This window comes from Octodon degus, unplaced genomic scaffold (assembly GCF_000260255.1).
Source record: "Octodon degus isolate 3935 unplaced genomic scaffold, OctDeg1.0 scaffold00116, whole genome shotgun sequence".
Taxonomy (NCBI): Eukaryota; Metazoa; Chordata; class Mammalia; order Rodentia; family Octodontidae; genus Octodon; species Octodon degus.
This window is the reverse complement of record NW_004524692.1, coordinates 8,608,176-8,632,065: the sequence shown is the minus strand read 5'-3', so window position 1 is coordinate 8,632,065 and position 23,890 is coordinate 8,608,176. Positions and strand designations below refer to the sequence as shown.

General features: G+C 35.7%; 1 protein-coding gene across 1 annotated transcript in view; it reads left to right on the top strand.

The window, feature by feature from the left end:
• The window catches only part of LOC101568202 (interferon-activable protein 203-like), a 61,125-nt gene extending 39,110 nt beyond the window's left edge, over positions 1–22,015 (top strand). Inside the window, exons 4-7 of the mRNA XM_023699802.1 lie at positions 16,895–17,081; positions 17,675–17,811; positions 19,754–20,173; positions 21,725–22,015. Coding sequence (XP_023555570.1) covers positions 16,895–17,081; positions 17,675–17,811; positions 19,754–20,173; positions 21,725–22,015 — 1,035 coding nt within the window. The remainder of the gene's footprint in view (positions 1–16,894; positions 17,082–17,674; positions 17,812–19,753; positions 20,174–21,724) is intronic.
• Positions 22,016–23,890: the final 1,875 nt, after the last annotated feature.

Below are 23,890 nucleotides of genomic sequence, written 5' to 3'. Positions count from 1 at the left end.
AAATAATAAGATAGATAATACATTTGTTATAATATTGTTAATTATTTTAATAATAAGATATGTATATCTCAACAAATAATAATTGTTCAAATGTTATTTCACCCAAAATTGTATTGTCTTTGATGGTAGTTTTTCATTTTCACATTGTTATGGTTTTTGTCTAGTTGTCCCTCCAAAGACTATGCAGTCATGAGGTGCTCTTTTAGAGTCTGTGATTAATTCATGGTCCAGTGCTGGGATTGTCGCTGTGCGTGGTACACTCAGCCTGACAGGGATAGCCTGAACGCAACATAAGACAGATGTGCTCTCTGAGGCCATTGCTGCCACTGCTTCTGCTGTTTTGCTCTTGCTGTTTTGCCTCTTTCTACTGCCATGGACTGCCACTGGCCACTCTGCTTTGGAGTCTGTTAAATACGGATTGAAACTTCCACTAACTATAACCTAAATAAACCTTTTCTTCCTTAATTTTGTGTGTGGGATATTTGCCCCTCAAGGAAAGAAAAGTAACTGAGACACATCTATATTAATTTACTGTTCATTCTATAAATGGCTATATGTACACTCTATGTTAAGAAAGTAAGTGAGATACAGGCCACAACAAGAGGACAGGTTATCTAGATTGAATATCTGAACTTATTCAAAAGGAGTGAGTAGGAGGATCACCATGAGTCTGAGCTGTGTAGTGAGATCCTGTACTACACACATAAAAAGAGTGAATAAATGAAGAAGTCGAAGAAATTTTAATGTATATAGTATAATCCACTTTATAGAAATTCACAGTAATATTTCTCAGAATTTACTGAGACATAAGTGGTCTTCATTCACTGCTCTCTAGGAGACACTAAGCAATAAACCTATCAAACTTGCCAAATTTCCGTCTACACTCCCTAAAAACTATAAGGTATGCTGATGTGGAAGCAGTACATATTAAAAAGATAATTCTTCTTGAAAAGTTGTGAGATAAAGACTTTAACTGAGGAGGCTCTCAAGAAGGTTTCAAAAGGGAGAATTTCCGCACCAAAATACGTTAACAAATTTGGCATCGCTAATCTTGAATTTACATTTCTGTTCACCTTGTTGGAAACCTGTATTTCCACTAGCAAAGTGTAATTCTCACAGCAATGAACATGTCAGACACATTTCTCAGCAGATATATGTGAATGTTCTTTTGCAACAATGGCGAAGGAAGAAGGCATTTATTATAAATGCAAGATGATATGAGAAAGATGGAAGTACTGGTACATGGATGAGTGCCCAAAATCAACTTTGAAGAAGGAGATAAACTTAACATCACTTGCTTTGAAGTGACCTTAAATAAGGGCAGCTTGCAGCTAAGATCTGTACTCCATAGTCATAGTCACCTCAGTGCAAGCATCTCATGGAATCATCATGCTTCTCAGGATAACTCACATATTTTCTACTGTGCTTTAGAAATCCAGAGTGCTACCATTACACACAGCTTGCACTGGTGATGAATATTACCCTTGGCTAGTCTTGTAGTAAACTAAATTTCCTTCTATCTTCTTTGTAATAGGGTTATTTAAATCACTGTGAAGAAAATTTCAAAAATGTCCAAAGTTCTCCACCCTAAATTAAATCATAGTTAATTAGCAAAGCAGAAAGATTATTCAATAAGAATTTTAATTTAATTCAGGAAGATTTGTTTATGTTCAACATCCATTTTATTTCCAATTGTGTGAAAGATTTAAACACGAGGGATCTCATGGTCATTGTCTATAACAATAAAACAAATATTTTTATGCCAGAGTTTCATTAGTAGAGCTCACACAAAACTTAAATTAGCAAGAATGCTCTAGAAAATCAGAATACAAGGAAGCCTGCCTATAGAGAAATACTACATGACAAACTGACAGTCTATATCGTACTGCTAAAAAACATTCATGTGAATTCACAGAGCACTAAAAGCCACTAAGGTTGGAAGGCAAATCAAACAGATCAAATGTAACTGCTCACCTACTCAAATGCACACAAATGCACCTGCTCCTGGATTCTCCAGTTCTGGTTTCACCCCAGTACAATCCTCCAAACTTTCCCTCACAACAGATAGAGCAGGAAGTGCTTTTTTTCCTCCACCCTTCCCAAGGAGGATACTCGACAGATCTCTTGCCATTTTGGCTCCCAGCCCCTCCTCTCCGATGTCCTCCTCCTCCTCTCCCTCTTCCTCCTCCTGCTTCTCCTCCTCCTCCTCCACGCCTGCTGGATAGGAGTAATCAGCACATTTCTTGGTCCCAAGCAAAGAATAGGATGACACCAAGGACAGGTGGACTCATAGTGATCTTCCTGTTTTCAGCCTCCTTAGCACTGGAGTTACAGGCATGTGACACTGCACCCAGGCTCCATGTCCAATTCAGCATGCCTGTGAGTGGGGCCAGCATGGCATGTCATACAGAGGATTGAACCTGAGTCTCTGTTCTTGCTTAAGCATGTGCTTAGTTCACTGAGCTACCTTGTTGGCCTGATAACTACAAGTTTGTTACCTGGAATTTTTCAAGCATTTATGTCACTCAGTCTTTATATTAGTTCTAAAAATTGGATAGGTTTGTTTTTGTTTTTGTTTTTTCATTTTACTCTATAGTAGGTCAGAGAAAGCAATAGAAAGGTAAAACCAGATTCTCAATTGTATCTACCAGGAAAATTAGGACTGGATTTAGGATCTAGACTACTGTAATTTGAAGTATGTGCTTTAAGGTGAAACCTATGAAATTGAGAGACACTAATTTGTACCTTTCTAGGAATCTGTCCATTTCTTCTGTGTCTTCCATAACGAGAGTGAAGGTTCTCAAAGTAGCTATTGACCATCTTCTAAATTTCCATTTGGTCTGTGGGAGGTATACACTTTTCATTCTTTATTGCTTGTATTTGATTTTTTTCTTTCCTCTTTTTGATGAGGTTAGCTATAGGATTATCAATTTTATTTCATCTTTCAAAGAACCAGCTGTTTGATTCATTAATTATTTGAACTGTTTTCATTATTTCAATTGAATTAATTTCTGCTCTAATTTTTATGATTTCTTCCTGTCTTTGGGCTCTGGGTTTGCTTTCCTCTTCCTGTTCTAGATGTTGGAGATGCAACATTAGGGTGTTTATTTGTTCCTGTTCTATTTTCCTAATGTGTGAGTTCACAGCTATAAATTCTCCTCTGAGAACTGCTTTCATCGCATCCCATATGTTCAGCTAAGTTGTGCTTGAATTTTCATTGAAATATAGATATTTTTAAAAGTCTTGTTTAATTTCATCTGTGAACCATTGGTTGGTGAGTACAGTGTTGTTTAATTTCCATGTATTTATGGGGTTTCTCTGGTTTATTTTGTTGTTTATTTCCAGTTCATTGCTCTCTGTTCAAATACTATGTATGGGATAATTTCTGTTTTCTTGCATATACTTAAACATGACCTAAGGAATAGCATGTGGTCTATTTTAGGAAATTACATATGTGCTGCTGAAAAAGTGTGTATTCAGCTGTGGTTGGGTGGAACACTCTGTATATGTCCACCATGTCCATTTGTTCCAAGCTCTGGTTCAGTTCTGCTACATTTTTGCTAATTTTTCATCTGGTTGACCTCTCTTTTTGGGATAACAGGGTGATAAGGTCTCCTGTTAAGATTGTGGTATTGAAAATTAGATTTTTCATGTCCACTAATATTTGTCTTATATAGTTGGGTCCTCCTGTGTTTGGTGTGTACAAATTTATGAGTGTTACCTCTTCCTCTTGAATTTTTTTCCTAACCAGTATATTGTGGCGTTTTTTATTTCTTTTGATCATTCTTGCTTTGAGGTTGAGACTGTCTCAGAACAGGATTGCTACCCCTGCTTTTTTCTGAGGTGTTGAGGCATGTAGTATTGTTTTCCATCCTTTGACTTTCAGCCTATGAATTCCTTTATGAGTAAACTGTGCTTCTTGCATACAGCATATTGTTGGATTTTGTTTCCTAATCCACTGTGCCAGTCTGTGTCTTTTAGTGGCTGAATTGAGTCCATTTACATTGATGGTTATAATTGAGATATATTGATTTACCATTGACATGTTATTTACCTGCTATTGTTTACTTCTTTTTCTCCTGTGTTTAACTGTTTGCTATATTTAGTGGGTTCCTTCTGCTCTCGCTCATGGAGTTCTGATCATTTTGTTCCCTCCCTAGAACATCTTTCAATAGTGTGTGTAGTGTAGGCTTTGTCATCGTGAAGTTCTGTACTTGTTCTTTGTCATGGAAGTATTTTACTTCTCCATCAAACTTGAAAGAGAGTTTTGTAGAATATAGTAATCTGGGCTGGAATTTGTCCTCATAGAGGACTTTAAGTACTCTGCTCCATGCTCTTCTTTCCTTCAAGGTTTTATAAAAAGAATTCTGCCATATTTCCAATAGGTTTTCCTTTGAATGTGATCTGCTTCTTTTTTCTAGTGGCTTTCAGTATACTTTTCTTGTGTTGGATTTCTGGGATCTTGACTATTATATGTCTCGGTGTGTTTTCATTTGGGTTGAAGTTATTTGGAGTTCTGTATGCTTTGATTACCAAATATCAGATTGTTTCCTCATATTTGGGAAATTTTCTGCAATTCCTTCTGCCCATATTCATTTTATATAATTTTATTGTATTGGCTCCTCCTTTCTAATTGATGCCTATTAGTTTTACATTGTTTATCTTTGCATTGTCTTGCAGATGATGAATTATATTTTTCTACATCCTAGTTTTTTTTTAATTTTTTTAATTTATTTTTATGTGTGTGTGTGTGTGTGTGTGTGTGTGTGTGTGTGTGTGTGTGTGTCCAGCTCAGCCCACCAGGGGGCACGGCTGGCTGGCATGTGGGGCCGGGGGATTGAACCGTGGTCCCTGTGCTTTGCTAAGCTTGTTCTAAGTAGGTGCTTTAGACCACTGAGCCATCTTACCAGCCCCCATCCTAGTTGTTTTTAAGCGATCTTTTCTTACCTTTTCACTAGCTGTGATGCATCTTCAAGATCTGAAACTCTATCTTCAATTTCACTCAAACAGTTTTGTAAGCTTGTAATTGAGATTCTAAGTTCTTCTATATCTGTTTGACTCTGCTTCATGAGATTTATTTCCTTCCTGTATTGCTCATTCAAGGAATCTATCATTTTTCTATTCTCTATTTTTTTAATCAATGTGTTCTTGAGAAGCAGTTGTTAATTCTTTAACTACAGGATTATTTCTTATCTGATTTCCTCTATATGTTTCTGCATTTGATTCTTTACTTCAGAAGCTATTAATTCAGAGATTTCTTTTTTTATTTCAGAGATTATTCCTGATATGAGTTCTTCTATACCTTTCTGCAGTTGTTTCTTTACTTCAGATGCTACTGATTCAGACATTTCAGCTCTCTGACTCCCAATTTCTTCTCTGCTAGAGTCCTTTGCACTTGTTGTATGTTGACTCGGGTTCTGAGATTGCATTTTGCTCCTTCTCTTTATCATTTTGTATAGCACTGTCCTCTGATCTTTGATGTAGAACTCTGATGTTGTTATAACTTTAGCACCTACTGAAATTTGGGTGCAGATCTATTAACTTTGAGTTCATTCAGTTGTGCCTTCCTTGGGTCTAGCTGTTGTACTCAGCTCCTTCCTGCTTCAGTCCTTGGAAATGAACCTGTAATGCCTCTCTAGCAAGATGTTCTGTTCCTGGATTAGTCATGTTGTTCTGGCCCCTAGTTTCTCTGCAGGGACTTCAGCTGCAGAGTTTCACCCTAGGCCTGTATGGCGGGCCTGGACTTGGTCCTGAGAGGCCCAGAGGGCGCAGGGGATCAAGGAAGCTCTCCCACTCACTCGTAGTACCTAGTCTTGGGCTGGCTCTGGGGAGTCCTGAGCGTGTGGCAGAAGTTCTCACTCCCTCAGCTGGCTTGGGTGGGCTCCGTAAGGGTGGAGGGTTCCTGAGAGTGAGATGAAAGGTTTCACTCATTCGGCAGCCTGGGCTTGGTTGGGAGAGATCCAGCGGGCACAGGGGAGCATACACCTGTATTTTATACTTTTAATCAAAAACATTAGTGAAGTATTCTATTCTTTTTTCCTTCTGTCCCTGTCCCCACAGTATTGGTATTTCCTGTCATCTCTTTCATCCAACCTTGTTTTTGAAAATGAACACCCCTAGTCAAGTTTGTTTTCATTTGACTTACTTTTGGCTGCAGGATATTCAGCTTTGCTTATTTTTTGCTGCTGTTGAACACTACCTCGTATCAATAATTCTCTGTATGTCTTTGCTTTTCAAAATTACTGAAGTCTTTAATATCAGAGAATAATTTTTATGTTTTTTCTTTTCAAATATCACTTTCTTGTAGCTCTGCCCACACCTTGAGATCCAAAGAGTTCAGCTGAGGCCATGGATCCTCTAGCAATGTCCTGAGTGCCCATCAAATCTTTACTTTTTTTATGTATTTGTACAAGGTCTCACTACACAGCTCAGACTGATAGTAATCCTTTTGTTTTCAGGCTTTCCAGCACTTTGATTATAGGCATGAGCTACCAGGCCCAGACCTGGTGGGTGGCTCAGAACTCCCAGGGGGCAAGGCCAGCATGGTGTGTGGGGCAAATCTTTCTATTTTTAAAGTGCATTTATCTTGAAATAGATATGGTATTGTGGACTAGTACTACACAAAATTTATTCCTGTTGTTGCAGTTTGTTTTGTTGTTGAGATTCAATTTCAAAATTATCTTCAGTCACTGTAGGTGATTCACTCTTTATTTCTGGTGTCTTTTAGAATATGTGATTTGCATTGAATACTGTTCAATTACACTCACTACAGTATGTCTCTGTGTGGACCTACTCCTCATTCAGTAGGTCTGATCATTTTGAGGATTTGTGTGTTTTCTTAAGAAGGAAGCAATTAATAGCCTCAGAAATTTGAACACTTCAACTAAACAAAATGTAAATTAACACATTATTCCTAAAATAAAGGATTTTTAGCTCACTGAAAAATTGGAATCAACACCATGCATTGAGTGTCATCAAGAAAAGGCACTCACGCTATGAAAGTTGAAAGGTACAACACTCAGTTCTTTTGGATACTCTGGAAGCTTCCAAATGGCAACATACCAGGAGAGACTCAGTGTTTGAATGAAAGGAAATAACACGAAGCAATGCTGGAATTTTATTCCATGTAAAGAAAAGGGTATTAGCAACGACATAAAATGTGACAAATGAAGGAATATTGTATACTTTTAAAGAATGTGTTGTAAGGGGTACCAAAAATTAGGAAGCAAATGAGTGTAAATAATTTTATCAAATATTCTAAGGTATTTTAAGAAAAAGGAGAGCTTTTTGTTGTTTTGTTATTCATATAAATTTGGAGAATTGTTGAAGGATTTCAGCAAGACTGATCCATGGCTTACAGACAGAAAATGAGCTGTATCTAAAAAAAAGAACCTAAGGAAAAAAATAAGCAATACTTGAAGTAGCCAGAACCAACTATTTTCTGGTCTTGCACTTGAACAAAAGAACTTTCAACGTGTGACAGTGATAGAGTTACAGAGGACATGGTCCAAACCCACAGGAGACAAAATGCAAGTGAGAGTTAATTAATGAAGCATCAAGCAGACAAAAGACAAGGCTTGGGGGAGAGTCAGAAACATAGATAGATAGATAGATAGATAGATAGATAGATAGATAGATAGATAGATAGATGATAGATAGATAGATAGATAGATAGATAGATAGATGATAGATAGATAGATAGATAGATAGATAGATAGATAGATAGAGATATATAGATAGGACAGGCTTCTATCCATACAGAATTGATAAATTTGGGACTTTGAACAGTGTAGGCTACATGCTAAGCAATACAAGATCTGTCCGACTCCAGACTTTTTCCCCCTCATCTAACACTAACAGAATTCATCAGTGATAAATGGGAACTTCTGAGGAATGTGCAGTGAAGCAGTTCTATATCACCTTGTTATAGTGAAACACATGGAAACTATGTCCCTCTTTTGTGCATGCACACTTGCGAATTCAGACCACATTCTGAAATGAATCATGTACATAGGCCTATCTCATTTTTGAAATATCTGTAAAGTTGTATATCAATATTGCACATACTTTATTGTATAGATTCAACTATCATTTCAAAGATGGTCATTATATTCTAGGAACTTGTACTTTGGCAGGTCTTATGTTCTAGCACTGACTATCATTTTATAATAATAAAGTCAATTCTATGACATGAGTAAAAGTTTAATGGAAACAAGCATGAAGAATATGACAGGTGCTGACCTGATGACAGAACTGTTCAAAAGTGATGCAAGACTGGAAAAACTGAGCACTATTCAAAAAGATACAAGATGTTAGATCTAGCAAGCACTGTTCATGTTCATGTTTCATGTTCTCAAACTCATAGAGCTTTCTAATGATCTGTGTGCAAGGCTATTGGATACCAAATATTGAAACCTCATCTGTCGAAGTTAATATGAAAAAAATGAAGTACAGCTGAGTTCTACCTTGTTTTGATCAATGAGATATTACAAAAAGTCAACTGCAGTTTCTCTGGTAGAAAAAATTGAAACTTAAAGCCATGGGTAGGAGGAGCCTCACACTCTGCTCCTCACCTTCTGAAGTGTTGGTCACATACACATATTAGATGACTCTAATATGTATCACTTTTCTTTGTTACTTTTAGGAACACTTTATTCTCTTAACATTTCAGAGGATTACAACATCTTGTTATTCAGTGTCCCATACATTTCCTTGTTTCTCTTCCTTTTCAAACACAACCACTACTTCTTGCATTGCTGTAAATCACAAGATCCAGATCTCCTCTAAAGGGCTTTGCAAGGAGGTAAGCCTTGTTAATGGTTTTGTAGAAAATATCCAGAATTCTCCAAGAAATCTTCAGGAGAACCAAAAGAAATCAGTGTTGTTTCTTTTGGGTTTGGCTAAGGGGAGCGAATATGTATGAGAAAAATTTGGAGAGGCTTTTCTTAGTGAATAATGAGTGGAATATATAAACAATTGATTACAACAGAGGAAGAACAATATGTATCCGCTCAAAGAACTATGAAAAAATTCTGGAACAAACCATTGAATAAAGATGTGAAACCTCAGAAAATATTTTTTGCTAGAAAAAGAACAAGACCCATGAGATGTCCTTTATGTCTCCAGGAAAAATAGGAAAATATAACACAAGTGTTATCATTGTGAGAGATTCTTATGAAAGGGACATGGTGTTTCAAGACTAAAAATGACCTTTACTGTCACAATTGAAGTAAATTTCATTTTTGTTTTAGTTTTATTTGTGTTTTAATTAAAATGCAAAGAAAGATTTATGTTGTTTTATTTAGGTTTTTGATGGACCAGATTATGTTTACTATATACATAAAAATGCTAAAATTTAATATTTTATCAAGATTTTTTTCTTCTTAAGTAAGCATTGCAAAATATAATTAGAACTTCCCAATGAAACAGAAATACAACCAAGGTGTCAAGTACAGCCTACAAAAACACAAGAAAAAACGCACTGGGAGCAACACCTGTGTGAAGAACATGATATTTTCATGTGTAATGACTGCCTTCATTGATCTAGTTGAAGATTTATTTTGTTGTATAATTTTCCTTGTATCTTCACTGTAGATCATATAGGAATTTATTTTAGTAAACAAAATTTGATGTTGAAGTTATTGCTATTTTTATGAATGTTCAATACATATTAAAGCTTTAATACTTGATTGTATTAATATTTTATTTTACTATTGAATGCAAATTATAAAATATAACAAAACTTAGAAATATCAAATATATAATTCAATGCCAGGAAGATAGCTTAGCAACCTAAGTACTTTCCTGGCAAGCATAAGACCCTGAGTTCAATTCATAGTACCAAAATATAGCAAACAAACAAACAAATAAATAATTAACAGAAATATACCTACAATATATAAAAACAGTACATATAAATATATACATATATGAATTTTCATATATAAATACACATAAGATAAAATATATGTCCCTATAGATGCTCATGTTTATAGATGGGAATTACTTCTTAGGAAATTTAACCTGATATACCGCAGATTTAAGGGCTGAAGGAAAAGTCATTCATCTGACATTGGCTAGCGAGAAAGGCCAAATTGGTATCATTTGTTACAGTAACTTTAGATCAATTTTCATGCCCAAAGATACTAATATTTTAATTCTTAAAACTCATGGCTGTTATTTTAAACACCTGTGAATGCACAAATATTTACTAGAATTGGTAAGAGTCTTGCCCCCTTGGATCCAAGATTCTCAACCTCTAAACTGAAGCTAAAAGAAAAGGCAATTCAAATACCACCTCTCCATTACTTCCTGTCATGTTTTATTCTCAATGTGCCAACACCCAAAATTGGGCAAATGTATTAGGAAATCTAAATTCTAACTCTACTTTCACTTTACATGAGTGCATATGCATAAACTGTACATTTCACTCATTTGAGGAAGCATTAAAACAAGAAGTGTAGTGGGAGTTTTCTGATTTACTTGCAAGATGAGAAATTCATCTTTGATTCTAAGGTTCAATAAAGGAATATATTAAGAGTAAAGAGTGGGAGTCTTGAAATGAAGGTTTATAAAACTGGAGAGGATACTTAGTAAAGTCTTCCTCAGAAGTTATCTATCTTACATGAAATCAGCCATCAGATAATAGAAACAGCAAAGACAATGACAGCAACACATGCTAGGGCTGCATGAACTTATCCTCTGTAGCATGGTCAGCACCCTGCGTTATTTTTAAGTCATGAGGGCTGCACACACTCACTAATGAATGAATACTGCTTTATATAAAATGGCTTGTAGGAATGAATTTTCCTATTTTTGCTCCCTCCAGTGTGAGAATGGAGCAAGAAATTCCCACCAAATTCCAGCCCGTCATTTGTAAAGTACACAGGCATATATACTGCAAGCACTGTGATCCACCTCCCTTTGCTGCCACCCGAGACTTCCTATGCATGAGCTTCCTCAGAATGCTACTCTGACTATCAGGATAAAGTGGTATGGCTCCTAATTTGATCTGAGCTTTCTGTGTGATTAGACATATCACTGATTGTTTATTCATCCCTTATGAGTCCAAATATGACTTTTTGACATTCCTTTGCTTCACATACTACAATCTGCTTAAAATGCATTAGGAACATTGTTCTTAATTGTTATCTGTTTGTTAACGTAAGAGACAGTGCTGGCCCCACCTGTGAGGCATGCTGAGATGGCATCCAGACTGGGTGCAGTGACACATACTTGTAATTCCAGTTCTTCGGGAGGCTGAACTCAGGCAGATCTCTACTAGTCCAATCTATGTAGTGAGACCCTGTAGACCCTATAGACCCTTACTAAAAATACAAAAAAGGTTGCTAACATAAGGGAGTTGCTTTGCTCCAGAAAGCATTTACTGTGCACAGACAAGAAGAAACTGCAGAAGTTACATGACGTTCATGTCCCTACCAGAAGTTCAATATTCGTCTAGATTTTGCAAAGCTATAATGCTGTGTTGTGGTTCTCCATAATAATATAAGAGATGGAGTAATCATGAACTTAGTTATTGAAATAATTCAATCAAGAGGGCAAGAGTCAAGAAGGCAACTAAAGCAACAAGTGTTTTTGATAGACCTACGTGTTTATAATGATTTTATGCTTAGGCAAGCCACAAAAGAAGCAATTTCCTAGCAGACCCTCTGCTCTCCAGAAAATGCATTCTGGTAATATCAGCAAAAGAAATCCTTTCATCACTGCTACTATGTGAGCAAGAATGAAGGAAAAAGTCACAGAAAAGTGCCTCCTCCTTTTAGTACTGGGATTTAAGTTTCAAATTTATTATAGGAGCCTAATGACCTCTATGCAACCTTGCTGCTTGCCAGATTTCTCATATGTACATTTCTTTTATCTGTTAAGGTTAGTGTGATAAAGAGTAAGCATAGCTGAGTTCTTCCTTGTGGTGATCACTGAGATGTTCAAGCAGTCAAGTGCAGTTTCTCTGCTAGAGGAAATAGAAAGTTAAGAGCAGAGATGGGAGGAACCTCACATTCCATCCCTGGGCTTCTGCAGTGAGACACAGAGTGCTCCTAGAATAATTAGATGACTCAGATAACTACTGGATTTCTTAATTTTGTTTAGAAATACTTGATTGACTTTTCATTTAGGAAGACTACAACATCTTGCTGCTCAATTTCCAAGACCTTTACAGATTTTCTTTCCTCTTGAAACACAACAAGATCAAATTTCTGCATTTCTAAAACTCTCAAGATACCAGTCTCCGGCTAAAAAGATGTTGTAGAAGGTAAGTCTTGTCAGTAGTTTCATAAGGAATGTGAATATTTCTTAAAGACATCCACAATGTAACCAAAGGTTCTCTTGATTCTGGGTGTAGGGAGGAGAGTTAGTATCAGCTGCGTTTAGATTCTCTGCAATAAATTGATTCTGACCCTTCACTTAGGGAAGTAGTAGACACGGTTGTTCCTCCACAATTAGTCTAAGAAATATAATGAGATATTTGAAGATTATGAAGTACATGATGTGGGCATCAATTGGCTAAAATTGATAAATGGAAGGTAAATGTGTTTCTCACTGGAGAATTTATGCAAGTTATAATAGAGTAATACCAAATAGAAATTCCACTCATTAGAAAAATTTGCAATGAAAGCTACTGTATTTTCTTAAGTGTTAAAACTTCTGCATTTTGTGGTATATGATAAGACTTTATATTTTTAGTGTAATAAATTTATCTTAAGGCTAACTTAATGTTGTAAAGTAGACTAACTTTTACTTAGCTGCCTTTTGCATAGCAATTATTTTTCTAAATAATATTATTGAGAAACAAATAGAATTCAGACAGTTTAAAAACTGATTAATAGCAGTTTCAATAATTAATACATTGCATATTTCTGTCTTAGTGGTTATTCATTGTACAATACAGAAATGATATCCTGTTCACAATCACTATTAGAACAAACTTCTTTATTCATTGAATTAAGAGAAATGTACCTGTATATCTATCTTATTTTGAATATAGAGATACAAAATGGTCCTTTATTTTTATCCCACTTTTTTGTTTAGTTTTTTCAGAGAAGAGTATTCCATTGTCATTTTAACATTGTAGGGGCATGAATGCAGCAAAATATTCCAATACAGTCCAGTAGTCCATAATAGTAGTGGGTTTTACATGAGACTGGCAATATCAGAAGTTGTTGACTTGAGCTTTTACAGATCAGCATATTAATATGGCTTTACTTTTTATACTACGATTCCATACTTTTCTGCTGGATGGTTAAGACCAAGATAAATCAAGACCTCTGTAACAAGAAATGTAACTTTAGTATTGGATAAGGTCAGAAATATCCTGTCAGGATTTTACCTGAAACCCTGTACCACAGTTTGCAGATCCTTTGTGAGTGTCAGCCATGTGGACGAGTCATGGCCATTGCTTGACCAATTTCCTCTCTGTGAAAAACTGAGAGAATGTTTTCTCTCCATGTAACTTTCCTTACACACACTCTACATCATTGATCATTTTCCTCTGTGGACTCATAATCCTTTGATCAGAAAATTTGGGACACAACTGAGTTACATGATGTTGCTGTACAGGTTCTCCTATGTCCTGAGTCTTCTCTGACCTCGAAATGCTAGGGCCAAAATGCTGGCTATCTTTGTAGCCCTTCTTTTTCTCTAATTTTTGATCTGCAAACTTAGGTTGTCAACTCTCCAGAACAGAAGCTTATTATTACCCTACAACATAGGTAGTTGAGTTTAACCTCACTGTCTCTCTGAATATCAAACATCTTAGGCATAACATGGAACAGGTATTTTCCATCAAGTGCTGAAATGTCAAACTTTAAGTCCCTCCAGAATATGAAGATAAATATTTTAAAAAATAAAAAGATATTTTTGAAAATGTGAATAAACAGTTACATATTTTTACACAAAAATTTAAAAATTTAACCATATACACCATGGTAGCAGGACAGTCCTATGACATTTATTTTCTTTTGTCTCTTCTTTTTATTTCTTACCCTTTTTAAAACAAACATTTACTTAAGAGACAGTATGGTGGTAATTGGTATGTCATAACAAGCAGTACATATTTAGAATACCAGAATGACCGGAATTCCAAACATGACCCTACCAACAACGCACTGCTTTCATCATTGCCATTGTTTAGTTCAAAGGTATCAGCATATATAGTTAATCAGGGTGAAAATCCTACTAATTAACTGCTAGTTTCAAAAATATGTTGGAGATTCTCAAGATCATTGCCTTACCCATCTGTGCCTACAAGTGTAGGCTTTGCCCCTGTCATGTTTCCTATCTTTTCTCCTTGCCCTCTCTTCATTGTCTAACCTTCAAGTTCTTGCTTTCTTTTAATTGTGTTATACCTTTTCCTTTTTTTTTTCTTCTTTTGAGTTCTCATACTAGGGAGACTACACAATATTTACACATGTGGGTCTGGTTTATTTCACTTATGAGTATATCTTCAAGTGGCATCCACTTAAATACAAAGGCTTCAAGTTTATCATTCTTTATAGCTGAGTAGTACTCCATTGTATAAAAATACCACATTTTAAAAAAAATTATCACATTTTTTCCTCCATTCCTCAGGTGACAGGCTTGTTGCTTGTTGCCAAGATTTGGATATCACAAATTTTGCTGCTATAACTACTTGCAGTTGTAGGACTTTTGTATTTTCTCTTTTTATTTTAGGTTAAACTTATACCTGTGTATTATATTTTAAGAATGAGTCATTCATGCAGTGGTCCTAGTCTGTTTCCTTTCATGCTCTACCTTATTGATATTTCCTGTTATTCTTCTTTCATCAGATCCTATTTTTAAGATATTATTACCCATAGTCAAGTGTGTTTCCATTTGAATTAAGTTTGTTCCATAGATTTGCTTGGTTTCTTTTTTGCAATATTAAGTCCAATCAATCTTTCTGTCTTTTTTTCTTACTAAACTGTCAAGGTCTTTTTTTATCAGATAGTAGATTTTTTTATGCTTTTGTATTTAAATATTATAATTTCATATTTCAAAATTTCTGATTCAGTTTTTTTTCAGCAAAAGAGGATGAGAGCAACTCTTCAACACATGTAGGGCTAGGCATATTTTGATACTCGGAATCTCAGTGTTGCTGAAGGCTACTTGGTATATATGTTTAGTGTATATGTTCTAACTAATGTACTACTTGTAACACCAATTGGATATACATCACTCTGACACAATCAGCACTAATAATACTGCAAAAATAAAATATATGAGTATTCTCATTTAACTGATATGAACCTACATAATTTATATCTTTCTATCATCTCACATCTGGTTAAATTTCACAGTTATGTGATTACAGTCATCTATCCATTATTTCCATTTTTGAAAGATTTTGGTTTTGGAATGGATACTGGATTTTTGTCCAGTATTGGCTAAAATTATTCTTCTTGCAACTGCCTGTTTTGTGATTGAAAATTAGTTTCAGTATTAGTTTTGAATCACTGTGGTAATCCAAACATTATTTCTCATGGCTTATACATTAATAGTTTTGCATGTAATAATCTTGAATTTCGCTCACTACAATGGACCTTTGTGTGAAGTTTCCCTTCACTCTATGGATTTTCAAGCTGAGGATTTGCTTGTTTTCTTAAGAAGAAACCCTTTCTTTAGAAGTGGTACAGTAAATAAAAGTATGTAAGGAAATTTTGACAAAAAGAAAGAAGCAGTAAATACCCTCAGAAATTTCAAAATTTTGATTACACAAAAGATACACAAACACATGATTTCTAAACTAAAAGCATTTGTACTTTACATGAAAATTGAAATCCATATCATGCACTGTGTGTCATCCAAAAAATGCAAAGGTGTTAAACAGGTACAGTGGCATAATACTCAGTCCATTCATGTGCTCTGGAAGACTCCAAAAGACTAACCCTCAGTTGAGTCTTAGTGGCTAAATGGGAGAAAATAAGGAAGGAAATGCTATAATATTTGTACAGGAACAAAAATTTGAACTGCAATAACATAAAATATGAGAAAGAATGTATTTTGCATGTTTCTAAAGAATCAGATGCAATGAGTAAAAAAATTAGAAAGTAAAGAAATGCAAATAATTTTAAGCAGACATGCAGTACTATATTGAGGAAGAATGAGTTTTTGTTGTTTTTCTTTTTATAGAAAATGGGAGAATTGTTGAAGCATATCAGCAAGGTTGATTTACAGCTTCTAGATGGAAAATTGACATTTTTTTTAAAGTGGTATACTGAAACATATGAAGCAACAGTTTGTGTAATTCCAGTCAATAAATGTTTGGATCCTGCCCTGGATCCCATGCAATATCCAATTTGTGACAGTGATAGGGAACAGAGGACATGGTACAACACCACTGGAGACACAACACTAATGAGAATTAATTAATGAAGTGGTCAAGAGAAATAGTTAAGGGAATAGAGAGCAGCCAGAAGATATATGCCAAGAATAGGTGCCAGCCAGAAAGGCAATATAGAAAGAGGAGCTGGGGACTTTGACCCTGCATGGCCTATACTCTAAGCACTTAAAGAACTGCTTATCTCCAGACTTTCTTTCTGCGGGTCACTCCTGACACACCTGATCATTAATCAAGAGAAAGTTCTTAGGAATATGTAGTGGAACACCGCTTCCTCCATTTATTATAATGAAACACCTGGTAACTTGGGCCCATTTGTTTCACACACCCTTGTGACTGTTGACCACATAATGGCAGGAATCATGTACATAGGCCTATCTCATTTATGAAATTGCCTGTCTACAAATATCATGAAGCATTGTATGTCTATTTTCTATTGCAGGTTCACCTATCATTTGAAATATGGTAGATATGTTCAAAGAAATTGTTCTTTGGCAAGGCTTATATCTTATCAGTGATGAAAATTTTGAAATTATAAAGTGCTTATTGCGCCAAGAGTTAGCATTGCAACGAAACTCATATGAAAAATATGACAGAATTCAATTTGCTGACTTGATGGCAAAAAAGTTCAAAATTGATGCAGGAATTGGAAAACTGATAGAAATATTCAAAGCGATACCAGAGCTAGAAGACTGTGCTGCTCTTCTCAGAAAAGAGAAGTCAAAAGGTAATAGTGTTCATCCTTCCTCACACAGACTAGAACCCCAACTTGGTCATAGCATCATTTCCTCTGCATGTCCCTCAGTATCTGAAGCAATTTCATAGCTCAGGTGCAGACAAGTTGACAACCGAGGCAACACTTCTGTACAAAGTTCTCATATTTGAGTTACAGGATTTGGATTAGGCCACAAAGGAAATTAAAAAAATAAAACAGATTGAATTCTTGACCCTTCTAAGGCTTCTGGCGTATTGTAAAAACTAGAAGAGTTCAGATTAAATGTTGAAGATTTATGCATTTTAAATAGATGAATTTTATTTCAAATTTGCTAAGGCATTCTATTGATGGTGACCTATTCATAATATCAATAAAACTTTTGATGCTTAAAAGGAGAATATAGGATACAAGACTAATTGTCCCTGTGAAAAGAAAGAAACCATTGAGGCTGTTCTTGTGCCTCTAATGACACAGAGGCTGTCTCATAATGAGGCAAAGAATTAGAAGTACAGGAGCTGACATACATACACAGACAGAGAGACTAAATTTATTGACACCAGTATGATCTTGCCCTCATTTTATTGCATTTTCTTTTATATCATTAGTTCAAAGAAAATACAGAGAAAAGGCCAAAACCTCAGGCGACAAAAGCCAGCAGAATAAATCTAGTACTGTTCCATGCATGCCCACCATACATGAAGATTTCCAATCAGAATCAGAGATGGATTTGCTTGTTTCGAAGGTAGGCTGTCTGTGCTCCCGCGGTCAAGGATGCTCCCATGCATCTCTCACATCTTAACTTTTGGAGAACACATAGTTACTTCTTTAGTAAAAATGAGGATCAGAGTCATAAAATTGACAGTTTTGTCTCTTCATTTTGTTTCATGACCACAGTGCTCTCTATCTTTTTTTTTTTTAATGTTAGGGAAGTGTCTACAGTGTTCAGGGTCCCACTACTAGATTAGACTCATAATGATCTGCCTGTTTATAGCCTCCCAAGAGATGGGATTACAGGTGCCCTTGCGCCACCATGCCCAGTCTTAATTACTTTCTCAGTGAGCCCAAAGGACAGGGTGGGCACAGCAGGCCTGGGGATTGAACCCCTGGCCCCAGTGACTGCTTGCAGGTGCTTTAATCTGCTGAGCTATTTGGCTGGTCCTAATACTCTTTCTTTCTTTCTTTCTTTCTTTCTTTCTTTCTTTCTTTCTTTCTTTCTTTCTTTGTTACTTTCTTTCTTTCCTTCTTTCTTTTATTCTTTCTTTTTCTCTCTTTTCTTTCTTTAAATTTTTAAATTTTTATTTTTTTGTATTTAGTATAGGATCTACAGGGTCTCACCATGTATATCAGACACATAGTGATCCTTCTGTTTTGTGCCTCTCAAGCACTGGGATTATCTTTACCTTGTATAGTATAATTTCCTCTAGTAGATATATAAAACTATTTTTCCTTTTTAGTTATGTAGTAAAATAGCAATCAGCTTGGGAAAATGGTTCAGTAGAGCCTTTATTAATAGCCATTTTAATTTTCTCATATATATATATATATATATATATATATATATATATATCTCCAAAGAATATCATTTTCTTCCATATTGTACAAAAATACATGTATTTTAAAATAATCCAGGCTCTTTAAATACACTTATAATACCTGGAACTATTATTCAAAATATCAAGAGAGTCTAAAATTCTTATTTTTTTTTTTGAACCGGCGATTGAACTCAGGCCCTTGCACTTGCCAGGGAAGTGCTTATTCCACTGAGCCATCTCCCCGGCTCCAAGAGAGTCTAAAATTAACCACATGTGAAAAGTACATGATCATTATGTACATTATAAAGGTAACTCTGTATTATTTTACTTAGGTCATTTTTAGTATAACCTATACCTTCAAGAAACATAATAAGAATGTATGTACCTCATATACTCTTTTATCATACACAGAGTTATACTTTCTTCCCTAAGTATTGAGTAACTTGTTTCAGTATACTGATCTCATTCTGTTGCTGCTTTAATCATATAGAGAAATATCTTTTCCTGTTGTTAAAATGTATTTGACTACATGAATCAGAAGTCAGTGTGAAGGACCCTCACTCACAGGACATGGTATACATAATTTTTCAGATTGCAGCCACAGTGCTGGTCTGTGGAGGCAACTTCAATTTTTCCAATCACCGGTTCCCAGGACTCTGATGGCTGCCTCTAAATTCCCTCTCCAGATCATGAGCCAACTGCACATCTCAATAATGTGCTCCTTAAAACTGGGAAAATAGTGCAGATCCCTGCAAACTCAGGTGTTCAAAGCAAAGTTATTTCATGCTGACTTCCATTTCTGTGATTCTCAATACCTCTTATTATTCAAACTGAAGAGCTTCTAGCCTGGACATGTTCAGATAAGGAAATTTTGAGGTTCTTCTAGTGTCTACATTACTATTCCTTACATAAGCAGCACTGACTTGTTGGAAAGTACTTTATAAGTACTAATATAAGCTGATATTACCATTTAACATTTTTTTTTCATTTCTTCTGCTGGCTGAGTTATATCATTTCAGAAACTGTTTTCTGTGAGTCCCGTAACTAAGATGTGTTTTGGGCATCTACACTGAGTGTGAGATGGCTCTCCCTAGGTGGTCATGGCACACTTCCATAATTCTGCTTGTGTTTTCTTATGTACTATCCAAGTAGAAGCCAAGATGGCAGTGCTCACCCAGCGAACCTTCTGATGAATTTGGTTTGCAGCCGGGTCCCAAACAAGTGATGGTGCTGAAAGTGACGGAAGCAATTACGTATATGATTGGAGAAGAGAAGAAAATGATGTTTCACGCCACAGTGGCCACTGAGCAAAGATGCATTCAAGTGAAAGTTTTTGACATCACATTTAAGGATAAATTCACCCCAAGCAATGTCATCAGCATATCAAATTATGTTGATAGAGATGGATTTCTGGAGATATATAAACATTCAACAGTGTCTAATGTGTGTGCTGATGGAAGGATAAACATCTCTCCTGCTCTGATTAAGCATGCCAAAGCAACTCCTAAAATCAGCCAGATTTGCTCAAAAAGAGAAGGAAAATATGTGAATGGAGTATATAGGGTATGTAAGGTAAGTAAGAAGCATGAATCTTTAAAATTTCTCCTGCACCCCAAATTTTAATATGGCAACCTTCCAACTGCATTTTAGCCAATTACTGAACACAGGTAACAAGCTTCCTTACCTGGGAGAGGTGAGTGGCATCTTCTCACTTCAGAGTGTGGGACTGTCAGGTTTTTAACATTCCTCTTCTCTAAGTATTACAATACAAATTTAAGGATGAAATTTATCAAGAAACCTCAGTATTTCAATAATTATATTGATAAATTCATAGCCATCCTATTAGAAGACAATGTATAGCTTATTCTGCACTGGTGACAACTAAATTGGGAATAAGAAGTTGCCTTCTAAAACTTGGGTTTGGAAGCAATGCCTAGAATAAGAAACCAAATTATTACTCTGTCCTAGAAAACAACTATGTACAATGGACATCCTGGATTCCAATCCATTGTACTCTTAAGTTGCTCTCATAGCTTCCCATTTATGACTTTTCAACAAGAAATTGTTGAGCAACTGATTTTGGCACTAAATAATAAGAGAAATATAAAAGTGAAAAAAACTAGAGCAGTGGTGGCAAACCTATAAAAAAAAAGTATTCCACGTGGACACTCAGAGCCCTCTCTGTCAGCACCTGAGCCAAGTTACCGCAGTATCAACCTGACCTACAAGCATGTTGGGCATTCTGTAAATTTCAGCATCACTGCACTAGCAACATGTACTTCATCTTTCAGTTTGTAAATAGTGACCATAATTTGGAAAGAACTTTGAAGAACTGTTAGATTTAGGGTGCCTATTTTAGTCCCAGTACTCCCTGTAAGTGATAGATAGATAGATAGATAGATAGATAGATAGATAGATAGAGATAGAAAGATAGATAGATAGATAGATAGATAGATAGATAGATAGATAGATAGATATTCAAATATTAATTCACTCAAAATTATATTGCCTTTGTTGGTGGTTTTTTGCTTTCACCTATATTATTTATCATTCATTCTGTAAATGACTCTATGTACATACTACATTAGGAAGGAAATGAGATACAGGCCCCTAGAAGAGGACAAGTGTTCTAGATTAAATATTTGAACTGATTCAAACAGAGTGAGTAAATGGAAAACTAGAAGAAATTACAATGTAGAGAATATAATCTACTTTATCAAAATTCTTTGTAATATTTTTCAGTCCCCACTGAGACACAAATGGTCTTCATTCTTTGCTCACCAGGGGATACTAGATAATAAACCAATCATACTTGCCTGATTTCTCTCTTGATTCCCAGAAAAATATCAGGTATGTTGATGTGGAAACAGTAGAGATTAGATAGATAATTATTCTAGGAAAGTTGAGAGATAAAGATTTTAGGTAAGGAGAGTCTCAGGAAGGTTTCAAAATGGAGGATTTCCTCCCCAAAACCTCTTAGCAAATTTGATATCTTTAATCTTGAACTTAAATTTTTGTTTACCTTTTTGGAAACCAGTATTTCCACTAACACAGTTCAACTCTCATAGCAGTGAACATGTCTGACACATTTCTCAGAAGATATGTGCAAATATTCTTTTGCAGAAAACAAAAAGGGAAGAATTCATTTATTATGAAATACAAGATAATACAGGAAAGATGGAAGTAGTGATACACGGACGACTGGCAAGTATCAATTGTGAAGAAGGTGATAAACTTAACCTCACTTGCTTTGAAGTGGCTTCTAGTGGGGATAGCTGCCAGCTGAGATCCGTCCTTCACAGTCACCTCAGAGTAAGTATTTCATGGGACCAGAATTCTTCCAATGGGAAACACATATTTTTAATGGGTTTTAGAAGTCTAGACTGTTGCTCTTACATTAGCTCGACCTGGTGATGAAAGTTAGTTATGGCCACTCTTGTAAGTAAACTAACTTTCCTTTCATATTCTTTTAAATAAGGGTCTTTAAATCACAATGCAGAAAAATTTACAGATAATGTAAGAACTTTATCCACATCTAAAGAATAATCAATTATCAAAGCAGAACATCAATTTAATAAGAATTATAGTTTAATTTACAAAGTTTTATTTATGTTCTGCCTCTATTTTTTCCTATTGTGTTAAAGGTTTAAACACCAGAGATGTCAGGATTATTGCCTGTAAAGTAAAGGAAAATTTTACACCACAGAATTTAATCAGTAAAACTCACAGAAAACCTGAATTAGGAAGGATGCTCTAAGAAAATCAGAATACATGGGTGCCTACATGAAGAAAACTACTACATGAGAAACATACAGTCAATGTCATACAGATACAAATATACATTGGATTCATTGAAAACTAAAAGCTACTAAGGTTAGATGGCAAATCAAACAGAGATCAAATTTAACTGCTCACCTATTGAGGTACACAAATACACCTGCTCCTGGATTCTCCAGTTCTGGTTTCACCCCAGTACAGTCCTCCAGACTTTCCCTCGCAGCAGACACAGCAGGAAGTGCTTTTGCTCCTCCATCCACTCTCCTGCCCAAGGAGAATCCTCCACAGAGCTCTTGTCATTTTGGCTCCACCAGCCCCTCGTTTCCTCTCCTCTATCCTGCTCCTCCTCCTGTGCTCCTGCTGGCTAGGAGTAATTAGCAAAGCTCCGGGTCCCAAGCAAGGACAGGGGGTGACTTCAAGTACAGGTATTCAGCAAAGAATGCTTGGGGAGAAAGGCAAGAAAGGATGTGGCCCATGGTTGTGAAAGGTAAGTAAATTTCAGCATTGTTTTGTAAAATTTGTTATCCCAACAACCCCATATGTTGGGATATGGGAAATTTATGTGGTCAGCTGTACCCCAACTGATCGGTCTTTATCATTTCTTTATTTAAGGTCATCAAAGCCCGGATAAACAAGACATAACTGCATAATTCTTATTCAAATATATAACCATTGCTGGAGTCCTAAATACATGGATATCGCTAATAAGGATGTTGATGGAGATAAGATATAATTTTAAGATGAAAACATACAAGCTACAAGTTTAGGAAGAATATGTATATAATCTAGCTCTGAAATTCTCATTGGAGTACATGCCTAAAGTCTCAGAATTTTGAGGTTAAACAGGATTGAAATTTCAAGCATACCCAGGGCAATTGAGAGCATTGGGAGAACTCTGTCTCCAAAAACTACTTTTTAGGCTGGACAGGTAGCTCAGCAGACTAAAGCGCCTGCTTAAGCAGAGAACGGGGAATAGGGTTTGATCCCTGGCACCACAGGTCATGACAGCCAAGCCCTGGGATGCACTGAGCTGGCAATTGAGACTGGACATGGTGGTGTGCACCTGTAATCCCAGCACTTGGGAGGCTGAAAACAGAAGGATCACTAGGAGTCTGATCTGTGTAGTGAGACCCTGTGCTAAATAAATAAATAAATAAATAAATAATGTTTAACGGAAAGAATTTTTTTAGTGGGATTTAAAAATTGGGATGAGGAGTAGGGCAAAAAAAGATATATTTAGCTATATATACTGGATAGGTTGGATAATTGTATTGTCAATTTCTGCTGGTCTTTTGAAAGAAGTTAATGACTTTTTTTTCTATTCTTTTTTAATTTCCTACAAAGGTTTTTTTACTGTTTTTGCTTTGCTTTTTCTTTAAATCATTTTTGAATGTCTCTGGCTGGTAACCTACACAATTAATTTGAAGATAACATGCAGTACAGCAACCATTGTTCAATTTCTATTACCTTGTTTAATGAAACTTTGTGTCATTTTTAATGTTGATTTCAATG